The following is a 12,400-nucleotide window of genomic DNA, read 5'->3' on the forward strand; positions in this document are numbered from 1 at the left end:
GCGGTGCGTGTTCACAAGTGTGTAGCGAGAAGTGTTCGTGCCGAACACGTGTTCTCCGCGTTAATGCGTTACTCGCGCAAGTAAAAAGACGATTTTTTTCCCCTCCGTAACCGGCCGTATATGAGCGACGCGACGACTTTAGACGCGACGCACTTTTACACTCGGCGACAATCAATTCGCTTTGCGCGCGAAAGCATCCTTTCGCCGATCTAACGTCATTTTTCGAAGCAAGTCGTCGTGACAAAAAGAAAAAAAGCAGCCTTCTCTCGATCCTCTCTTAATCTTCATTTTTTCCACCCTCTTAATTTTTCTACCCTCAAAAATATATTCGAAGTAAATTTCTCTCATTATCCTTTCATTTATTATTTATGATTTTATATAATTATATGTTATATCGTCTATATATGTGCGAAGAGGACCGAGAAGATGAACAGAGTGGGAAATAAAGATAATAACGTACTCGACGAGGAATGGCATTACTCGTGCAGTCGCGGTATGAATTACATCGGCGATTGAAACTCGTTCGTGTTGGTGGGGAAAGAGAAAAAAAAAAAGGAAGTAAGTGCAGACCTCGGGCTGTGTCGGAGGTGGCAGAATTTACATATTAAATGGGTTGGGATTTATAACGGGTCGGTGTCTTTCTCCTTCTCCCTTTCTTTCGAGCGATGCTAAGCAATGTATGCGCGATAAATAAAGAAACGCTCTCGCGAAGTCTAGTTTGTGATGTGAATTCCGCGCATATATTATAGACTCTCTGCCGGAAGAAGAGATATATTTTCGGAGCAAGTATAATTTTCCAAAACTCATCTAATTAAGTTCGCGCTCTTGTTCACCCCTTTTCGCTCGCAAGATCGAACCCCTCGGAATTTTCTGGATCGCGCGGAAGGTTACGTGTTGACTTTCGCGAACCGGTTCTCGGCGCTCTTGGACGGCAAAGTTATCGGCCAAAGTTATGTTCCGCTTGCGCGAATTTGTGCGTTCCGCGTGCCTCGTCGGCGCTTTTGATATACGAATACCTTCGTCGCGGCGGGTTCGAAGCCGGGACGGACACTTTGTTGCAAAATGGCCTTGGTAATATCTATTAACGGTGCCGGATTTAAAGGTCATTAAAAGATAAGTTCCCCGAAAAAGAGCGGTTCCCGCGCGGACGTCCGAGTACGAAGCGCAAAGCAAACACGAAGCTAATATAAAATTCCGTGCAGGGACTTTATGCTCTTTATAGGCTCGTTTATTCCTCGATGTAATATTATGGGTATGCTCGTATCGTTGTATCGGAAATAATTATCTTACTAGAATTAGAACGCAATCTAAACTATTAACTCGTAAAGTTAAACGACTTCCATATAGCTTTATTATTCCGATAAGCAGTATAGGATATAATTATCGATAAATATTATTATAACGTAATTATTCCTATTATGTATAATATTTTATATTATACACATATGTATGTATAATAGGGACAATATATAATAATTATCGACCACGGTTCATGGTTTATTGGAATAATAAAATTATATGAAAGTAGCTTAAATTTACGAGAATAGTTTAGGGCTTAGGTTGTGTTCCATTGTATGACAGAGAGATAATTATTTCTAACACAATATGTATTTATATGTTGCGCTATATAACATTATAGGCGAAAGTTACAACAAAACGGAATATTGCAAATGTTTGCTTGGAATGCATCGACTTATTTATACACTTTTTTTTTAGAACAGAGAATGACACGTTGTAGAGAAACCCATTTGTCTTTGTTGTTGTCAAATGCCGTATTCATTTAAATAAGCATTCCGTTTTATTCTCCGTCGGACGATAAACTCACACTTTATGTTACAATCAAACATGTATAAAATAATGAATTCATATGAGATTTAATCAATGTAGCGATTCCGCGAAATATATTTCGATATATGACTGATACATGTATATAACGTAACACAGGGAAGCGTCATTTTTCTTTTTTCGCGACAAGTATCATACGTAACAATAAAACGCGAAACGACCCACCACCAGCAAAGTCGATAATCGACTAACCGCGATAATTTGTCCGTGCGTTTGTATATCTATCTAAAAAGAGCCGAGCGCGCCTATATAGAGTCGGGGCGAGAGCGATGATAGCAAACACAAATTGGTGGTGGCTGGACTAATATACCCGAATATGATGAATGGTCTTTTATATCCACGGACATAGTAAGGTGTTATGCGTTACGTTAGTGTTGAATTATTGCGTGCGTGGGGCACAATAACGCAGCCCCCGCAGGAGGGCCCCGACGATCGGGCTCTCCCTATACGTCGGTTCGTATATATTTCAAGCTTTTACCCGCGAGAGCTTTTACATCGAGATACGCGCGCTCGTTCGATCTCGCTTCTTTTTTCTTTTTTTTTCCTTTTTACTTCTGCCTTAGCAGCGCGCGCGCGCGCGCGATTTTAATCGAGCCGCGTTACGAGCGAATCGAAAGATCAATCGGCATTGATCGTCTCGAGGATTTATGGTCTCCCCGACTCGTTATTACCATTCACGAAGTATAATAACCCGCGAAACAAACGACGCTTGGCTCTACGGTCGCGCATCATCGTGTGATACGTCATATTCCTCGTTCATTTCTCGCATTCCTTTTCCCCTTCATTTTTTCCCTTCTCTTTTTTTTCGACGTCAGAATTTTTCATTTGCCAATTTTTCAAACTGGTAACGCGAGATCGAATAATTCTCATGCGTTATCACTTGGAACACTTCGATGATCGTTTAACGTCTTTATCGTTTGTAAAATACTAACGCGCGATGAAAGGAAGGAGACAAACGGATATGTTGATCCAATCGATTCTAATTATTGCTAGGGAGGTAGGCATAATAATAGCACTGTCTCGGACTCAAAGTTGCGCCACAAGCTTCGTAGAGAAACGAAGAGAGGGAGAGAGAGATGAAGAGAAAAAGAGCGAAAAGAACAGAAGCACTGACGCATCACTAGCGAGCTTGATTGATGGACGAGAAGTCGCCATGTTTATAATTAGAGTCCGACGTTTCCGGTTCACCGTCTAACGCTTCGGAGGCCGCGATTCGCCGCGGATCAATCCTCTTTCTGAACCTTACTAAAAAAAAAAAAAAAAAAAAAAAAAATTTTACGCTAAAATAGCTCCGAGAAACAAGGGAAGATTTTTTATGCCAATTACGGATTTATCGAAACTCTGCTCGGGGAAGTAACAATAACGCTATCATCAGGCGCGCGTGAGAAAACGTGCGATTTCACGGGCGGTGTCGGTTGTTCCGGCTCGTTGCTCGATTCTAATTTCAGTGCCGGAGCAGATGCAACGTGTTATCGAACCTTTTAACCACGTGGACGTTTACGACGCGCGGCCGGCTACGAAAATCCACGTGTGCAGGAAACGCGAGATGCGGGTCTGGGACAGTCACACGTGTGTATCTCTCTCAACGGTCGACAGCTTTCAATCCAAACAAATTTGCAAAGTATAGAGAATAGAGTTGAATTCGATTTATACGATCGCTCGAATGGTGTATTAGTTTTCCAAAGAGAGAGGCTGCGAAAACAGTGATGACGGGAGTCGAATATAAATTAGAATATCTATATAGAAAAAGAGAGAAAGAGTGTGCCGGATTTTTGACGATTAGCAAATATCGAGAGAATCTAGTGGGCGGAGAAAATTCTGATTAGTGAACGTGCCGTCCTTGAGAAGACGCCATAGGAGAATGATCAATATTTGTAATATAAACTCGCGCATTAACGACGCTCCCTCGTTGAGAAATCATCGACAGATGTTGCGTTATTTTCGCACTCGATCGATCGATCAGGATGAAAATTTGTAATTATAATAATCCTTACCTCTTTGTTGCATAAAGGTGAACAGTTCGTCAAGAAATTCCTTTCGCTCAGGATTGTCGTCAAGTTCGTAGAGCTGAAACAGAAAGAAAAAGTCGAAATAAATGACTTGGGTCTTAATTCGCAAGACTTACACTGTATTGTCTCGATATAAACAGAGTGTTTCGCCATGTGTGTCATTCGCGCAGAAATTAAATATGCGATGACAGCGAGGCGAAATTCTGCATATACGACAATGTATGCATCTGTCCATTCAAGTGACACATTGTAATTAAATTGCATTATACCCCTCATACATTAGAGATAAAAAAATAATCATAGCAATCACACAAGATTTTTTATACGTGTCGCGTGCGACCTTATCGTAAAAACGTGCGCGATACTTTTCTCATTTCCGATCGGGAGAAATAAAACGTTACCTCGCGGCGCAATAATAAAAACAGGAGTGAAACAAGTGTGCTCATAGCGACGGGCAGATTAGTTAGCTCCGATTATTAATGATTCCGTTTAACCTGCCTCATAACCCGAAACCCTCGCCGAGAAACCCGTACGAAAGCCAAACCCCCTTCGGGCTAGCGGCCCGTATTATCATATTTGTTATGTACGATGTGCTATATCTAATCTGAGACCTCCTAATTGCTTTTATAATACGAGTCCCATCCACCCTCGCTCGCTCTCCCTCCTCCTCTTTCTTAGTCTATCTCTCCCGGCAGTCTCTTTTTCTCCGCACATCCCTTAAACGTTCATTAGACACGAAGCAATACCGTGGTTTCCTCTTTACTCTTCGCGATTCAACTCTCGACTCGCCTTCGACTCGCGACGATAAATTTCATTCGACTAATCGCGCGCTGTTTCGCAACACACGCTGTCTTTAACCCAAGGGTGAATGATAATTAATTAGCTGCCTCGCGCAGCGAATTCATCCTATTCTAGTTTTCCGCCTAGCGCACTTATTGAAGTAACAATAAGAGGAAAGGTAATTTCGATGACTGCGAGTATATTACCCTGAAAATCCTGATTAATATGTATCGCAATAAAAAATGTACGTGGTAAATCTTGCTATGTACATATAATAAATTAGATATTCATATTTTCTATAGTGGTGTAAACTCAGAGAAACTCTTCAAATTCTTCCATTTACCATTCAGGTTAAATTCTACGAGAAATCCCTCTGTGTGGATGAGACACAATTTTCCTAATAATAAAGTATATCCGTTCGAAATAAAGGGTACAAGCTAATTAACATCCCGCATTCGAGCCGAGAATCTAACGTCTAATTGATAACCTTCGCGTTTCGTTAGCGATGATGTAATTAAGGCAGATATCGCTGCGAGGCTCGTTCGGTCGAAACGCGGTTCGCGAACTGGAAAGAAAGTAATACGTTAAAATACGCGGCAGCGGCCGCGTGTGAAGACGTAAACGTCAACGCCTGTCACGGGGAAAAAATGTGCACGAGATGTACGGCGACAAAACGAAATATGTAGAATATACGCACGCATGCACGCACGCACGACGTTACACACGAGCGTGTAGAGGTTTCTCATCGATGGCAGGTGCTTGGTGATCAACACCACGTGCAGCGGGATTGTTAATCGACGTTAATCAATGAAAGACAGAGAAAGAGAGATCACGACGATCTCACCCATTACACCCTTGACGAGATGAAGCAATGAAGGAATGAGCGAGAGATCGCAGGAACGAAGAAACGAACGGATGGACGGACAGCATTTCTCAAGGGCCATTTTGTACCACTTTCTCGTGTTTTTTCTTTGCCTACACGAGCGATGAGCTCGTTAGGGGCAGAGCCCCGGAGGGAGAGACGAAGTAAAAGGCAAGAGGGAGATGGGGAACCGAGAGAGGGTTCAAGCGAGGTATATTGATTGATCTACAGTTAAGCGGACTGACGGCAGCTACGTGAGGCTCAGGGGAAGAGAAGAGCTTCTCTCTTTCTATCCGTCTATCCATCTCTCCTCCACTCGCTCGTCTTTCCTGCATGTCCGCCCGCGTGTTGTACCTCACTACCGTGGTAAAATAAAGACGGGGCAACGGAATTTGCTCTCGATGATGCATGCGCCACGGGCCCCGCCCTCTCCTTCTCTCATCCACTGACGGCCGGTGAATAATAATTCCTGATACGACCGTCGGTTGATCGGACGACTTTCGTCCCGGCCAGAGCCAACTTTGCCGATGATCGATGTACCCGCGCTTAGTAACGCTAACGGACTCGAAGGTGCCGTGATTATATGTGTACATACAGGGTGTACGGGCCGATACACTCGCCTTCAACATTTTTATCGTTCCTTTTATCCTCCCAGCGGATCGTCGATTCTCCCGTCTTCAACGATCTATCCTCCGGGACCAAGTTTTTTTCAACGGAATTTTCTCAAATTCCGTCGAGAATTTTATCGCGAGTTATACAGGTCGTCTAAACCGGACTTGAATGACTTGAAGAAATATATTGCCGATTTTACTTCAATAGTTGAGGAGCTGCGATGAGTGATGGCTAATGCAAAGTTTCGATTTCGAATTTCATCGAAGAGTACATTAAATATTCATATAAGCACCAGAGAGAGTAAGACATTCAGCTAGTCACGAATTAATCGCACTCCTCGAACGGTGAAGATGGTCGAGTCGATTTCTAAGCTTCCTCGTTCCGGTCTCTTCGCGCGACGAATTTTTACGACCTCGAGACGCGAGAGGTGACGAGTAAGAAGAGCTTTCTCTCTCTCTCCTGGAGTACGCGCATCGCTAGTTTAACGAGCAACGATTATCGACTTTTTCCGTCGTGTCAGAAATCGAGATGCCTCGCTTTCATCCGCCTGATAAGGAATACCGATAGCTTTGTTCGCAATGTATCGCGTAACCCCGCGTGCAGTTGGCAAAAGATACAATAAAATTGTAAATCAGTACACGAGTTGCCTCGAATCTTGGCCGGGTTTCACGCGATAAATCAGAGAAAACATCTAAAAAAAAAAAAAATAAATAAAAAAAATAATAATTTTCATATCGCATCTCGTAAATCGTTATCGAGGACGAAAACCCCTTTCGCAATGTACGTGTACGATACTTTATAATGCTTGTATGCCTCACGCTCCCCTGAAACGGATAATGATAATGTAGAATTTCCATACGTGGGTCTCGCCGAGAAGAAAACCTGGACCTACACACACACACACACACAGACACACGCACACACTTATTATCTTAATTACATAATTGGGTCCGTACCTGGAAAAACTACGCGCGGGTGAGATATAATGCGTCACGTTGCATCCGCCCCTGCGAACCTGCGCGCACGAGGGTCGACATCCGGCCGTAAACCTTTTTTAAGGGTGCGTCTCGGCGCGCAAAACGGAAGCGGGCGCAGCCTTACGTAATCAGCCGACTTTTTTTTCTCGTCGCGCTCTCGGGAGAGATCGAGACGTCGGATAACAACCCGACACGACCATGAAGAAATGACATATTCGTGCGAAGGCACACGATGACCTTCGTCACGCTGCCGTGATAACACGTTATTGGTTCGAACGTTGACTCCGGCGGCATCAGGGACGCGAACCTTATTCGCAAATCTAAATTTATAATTTACTTTATCAACTCGAGACGAATTTTTCTACTCCTACTTTCGATCTCATTTTTCATTTATAAACATAAATTTAATTTTTATACAGTAATTATGATTCTACTTTATATCTTAAGTAGATAAAAAAAAATATAAAGTTTTCACTGAGCAGTTTAAAAGAGAAACTTTTGATCAATTAAATTATAATTAAAAGAAATTAAATAATTGATAAAAGCTACTTAAAATAGCTATTAAATAGCTATTAAATTGAAATCGAAGGTAGGAGAAAAATTGTGGCTCGTGCGACTATCCTATCTGAAATCTAACGTTAAAAGAGAAATACTATAATAACGGTATTTAATAAAAATAAAGCTGACATTTTCGTTGCATATCGACTTAATTGGGCTCGTAACCCGACAACTTTTATCGTTGGCCTGAGAGTTATAAAAATGATATAAAAAGGAGAAATTATGCCGGTGTACACATTGCAGCATATTAAAGGGTACATACAGGGACGAAGGGCGGAACGACTAATTTATAGACTAATCTGCGTCCTTTGGGTCCCTTTGTGAGAAGCGGCCGGAATTATTATTAAATCATTCCTCGATACGTTTTAATTCGCCCGATCCCGCAACAGGTTCGCTTGAATTACGACACAAATGTGCGAAGTGAGATAAAAATTTTATCGCCCGGTCTCTTCGACGAAGTATACTTACTTTTGACGGTACTTTGAGGGATTCGAGAGGTCGTTAAAGCGCAAAGTGTATAGTATGATGCAATTCCGACAACAGAGGACTTTATCTTATAAAAATCTTTCGCGAACGTAAAGTTTCGAGCGCATAAATATGTAAAAGAGAGAATTCGATGTTGATAAATAAAAGCAAAACATTTTTAAACGCTCCATCGTTAAGTGACGCAAGTGAAATTATCCTTTTATACAAAATACAAAAAAAAAAAAAAAAGAAAGCCCACAAAACACTTGACTCTCCACGTGTGTACGTGTCGTGTGTGAAGGACCATCTACTCTCTCCCTCGCTTAAATCGGGAACGCGTGTAAGATTTACAACAATTTCAAGGCGTTTTCTCTTTATCGAACAAGGCTTCATAAACAAGTTTTCGATTAATCTCTACCGAGGGCGAACACTTGTCTTAATCCGTCTTGATTAATCAGCGGCGAAATATCTTTCTCGGAATGAAAACAAAAATAGGCGCGTAAGCTGAACGAATAAAGACGCGGAGCTTCGAGAAGGAAAAGTCGGAGCACGCTCGTTTCGTCGGCGATAAGCGTAAGATGGTATCCGGTGGAAACGGCCGAATCTTAAATATCGAGATCGAGTGCGGCCGGGTTATACGAGCGGCCATAATAGCTGCTACCATTACCCGCTTCCAGGACATTAAAGATAGCGAGGGCAATTATAATCATTATGACGCCGAGCGGCGCGTATACGGTGCCGCGTGTGCGTTACGCTCCTATAAAATCTCTCCGTAACATCCTGAGGCCCAACGTGGGGCCCGAGAGGAAAGGCCCGGCCTTTCTCTCCCTCTCTCTCTCGCTATGTCCAGCAAAACTCCACCCGCGCTGCTTATCGTATCTCGAATCGCTATACGCTCTAAGTAAGACGCAAGTCTTTGGAAAAATTGCTTAAGAATCCTAGTTATGAAGCGCGACGAGAGATGCTACAAAATCGCGCTTTTATTCCCTTGCTTGCTATTTCAGTCAATTTAGATCGTGTAATATTGAACGGTGTGTTGTGCAATAATTTTATATATTTGAATAAACTTTGTATATTATTCTTTCCCTACTGTGAGAATTTGTTATTTTGTTTTACTCTATTTATCTACGTGTTTCCTGTGGAGGAATTATTTTTGCACGTAGGCGGCTGGATCACTCTCTGGAAACGGTTCCGATCATATGAATTATTTGTATGCATACGAAATTAATGAAAACAATTTTAAATTAAATTAATTTCGAAAAAATAAATTGTATTTTTCTAAATTGTTTTGATAGAAAAAGAATCCTTTTATGCGATGCAGATTATAGTAAAATATTATCTTCTCTCTTGACTGATCATACAACGATACGATAAAAATGAAGATATATAATTGCAGTTTCGGAGAAAAGTGTTCATAGTGTCTATTTGAGAAAATCAAATAGACTCAACGAAATCGCCGAGATATCGATATCGATTTTGAACGATAATTGTGTATCGGGATGAATGGCACTAGAATAAAAGTAGAGTGTAATACCGACAATCGCTAGCTTTGTAGGAAACGAGAAAATGCGAAACCGATTGGCGCCGTCGCTTTCTCGAAATAAGGGGATCCATTTCGCGAATTCCCATTATAGGGACGAAATCAATCGGCTTTATCCCACCCGATATCGTCTCGCGGGAAGAGAAAGAAAGGAAGAAAGACCCCATCCTCTCCTCTCACACCGTTGTGTCCTTGAGCAGGCTCTAATCCGAATGAGGTTTCGCTCGTGTCCGTTCGTCTTTCTTTGAACAGATCCAGCTTCGAACGAGCTTCCAAGTGGAATCGCGTCGACATTAACCCGCCGATTCATCCTGTCTTCGAGAAACTTTGTGTCTATTTTTTACGTTTCGTATTATTTCATTTTTTTTTATTAAAGAGCAGAAGCAGACTTGCGAGCAACAGAGCAACACATAAAAGTTGATTCGGAATAGATAATCGTGTAATATTCTCATCAAGATGAAATTGACTTGTTGAAAGCCGTCGGATAAATTCCCACAAGCCCCATTCAACACCGAAATGCAATTGCATTTCGAAAATAGCCTCTAGGAATAATCAAGACTCGTTGCGACAAAAGAGGTAAAAGTATTTACGAGAGAGACGATGGACTCTTTCTCTCTGTCTTTCTCTCTTCGCGACGCCAGATGTCGGCGTCGACAAAGAAACATAAGAAACGAAATACTACGTGGTCCCTTTGCGTCCTCCCGCGTTCTCTCTCTCTCTCTCTCTCTTTCTCTTTTTCCCTCTCTCGTAAGAGCGAGACTCGATACAGTCACAGATTTTATGCTCGTAGCTGGAAATATTAAATCGCACCTAAGCACGTTTTATGTCGGCCGCCTAATAATCTCCGACAACTGACTTTGACTTCTCCCTTCCAACACCCAAGCACTCTCTCGCCCATGGTCCTCTCCTCCTCGCTCTATCGTTGTGTGCGAGTTTCGTTTTTTCGCCTCACGAGGAGAGACCCTCTGTGGGCGGCCAACGCGCATCCACCCGTGGCCTATAAACCCTTTAAATGTTCCGAAAGGGCCCCCTGGTTTACTCTGTAACGCTTTCTAACGTTGATCCCTTCCTTCGCGGTTGCCAATCCGAAATATACATAAACTCGAATAATCTATGCCGCGCTGGTCACGGACCATGTCGCGTCATGAGAATCGATCCGCGAAATCGAAGTCGATCGGGACCGAATTTCGAAACGGACGTATATCGACGTTGTTTTATTACCTCGTTATGCGCGAATTAAAATTTGTCGAACGCTTTCGCGCGACATTCAACCATGGACATAAACATCTACCTCGGATCCTTCGAGACGAGCAGCGCAGACGGAAACCGGAAACGCAGCGCCTGCGCTCAGCCGTTCGTTACTCGCGGTTAATTCGCTCGTAAACGTCGACTGGGGGAAAAAGAATGCCTCGTCCCTCCTCGTCGAACGTGGTAATTTCACGGGGTTGCGGCGACCGCGGTGCGATCGGGGTTTCGAGACGTGGCGAAGTCACGTCCGCGCGATGACAAATTGTCCAATAATAATCGACGAAGGAGAGATGGTTGTTTCAAGAGTCGGTATCTCTCGATACGATGTGAAAATAAACGCGACACAGGTTGGCGCGCGCGCTAATTCAATTTAGATAATAATAAACCCCGCGCTCTCTACGGCTAATATAAATTAGCCGACGCGTTAGTCATCTTATCGCTCCACTGCTCTTCCTCTTTTATTATCGCGTCTCGACGATTCGACGAACGACGCTTTATTCGCGACTAATGTATCTCCACGTGTACGTGTCCGAGAGCTGCTTGTAACACTCGTTTTTTCTCACACCTGCACTACGACGTAACAAGATCGTAACGAGACGTCTTCCGTCCAAGATTTACGCCCGACGCGTTCCGCAATTTAATTCAGTAGCCCGTTCAATTTGATTTCGATACCGCGATAAAGGCGGTGCACAAGCGCGATGGCATCCTTTCGGAGCCACACCTTGATATTGGCTATCTATCGTCGCGATGAATCCTTCTGTCTACATTCGTTCGGAGGGTGTGGCAACAGTCGTAAAAAAAAATCCTACAGATATAAGTTTGATTCGACGCGCACAGTAGCGTAGTTAGAGGTCTCTCGAAAGTGGCGGAATGATTCGCGAATGGGAAATAAAATAGCCGATTATGGAGATCGGAGAAAAGAAGGTTCAATTAAGCGGCTGACAGACACCCTTCGAAACTCCCTCCTTAGCTCCCCTTTCGACAAACGCAAAGTTCCACAGGTGGGGGTGACGTTGTCGCACGTACCACGACTGAGGGACAGGGTTAATATAAGTCAAGAAACTCTCCGCGGACGTTTCCGCTTGTCCCGACACGAGAGCGAAAGATAAAATGACGCGGTATGCGAAAAGGGTGTACGGGATCGATTAACCTGGCGACGTTTGACGTAAAATACAACTTCTAAGTGGCATTCGACCGTAGTCCAGTCTTCTTCTCCCTCTCTTTCTATCTGGGGTCTCGCATACCGATATATATATATATGCGCGAAAGACTATCTTCGGCCGAAGAAACGAGAAAGGAAGGGAGAAAGAAAGGGCGAGAAAAAGAGAAACGGGGATCTCTCGCCGCACACGGTACGGATCAAACGGAGCTGTGAGCTTCGATTATAATAAATCAAGACGTAAATAATGAAGGGACGGATGGCTCCGAAAGCGGAATGGTGGAGCGCCGCGCGATCGCGTCGCGAGTGCAAAACCCGCGGCCGTGAGAGGGTCGTAACGGGTAT

The 12,400-nt window shown here is 43.3% G+C and overlaps 1 protein-coding gene across 5 annotated transcripts in view; it reads right to left on the reverse strand.

Moving 5' to 3' along the window:
• The window catches only part of retn (retained), a 110,510-nt gene that overhangs the window by 19,797 nt on the left and 78,313 nt on the right, over positions 1–12,400 (reverse strand). For all 5 annotated transcript variants that reach the window (XM_029310052.2, XM_085482688.1, XM_029310051.2 and 2 more), the window contains one exon: positions 3,840–3,912. In XM_029310052.2, the coding sequence (XP_029165885.1) occupies positions 3,840–3,912 (73 nt within the window). The remainder of the gene's footprint in view (positions 1–3,839; positions 3,913–12,400) is intronic.

The sequence above is a fragment of the Nylanderia fulva genome, unplaced genomic scaffold (assembly GCF_048542155.1).
Source record: "Nylanderia fulva isolate GAGA-0341 unplaced genomic scaffold, ASM4854215v1 Scaffold21, whole genome shotgun sequence".
Classification (NCBI taxonomy): domain Eukaryota; kingdom Metazoa; phylum Arthropoda; class Insecta; order Hymenoptera; family Formicidae; genus Nylanderia; species Nylanderia fulva.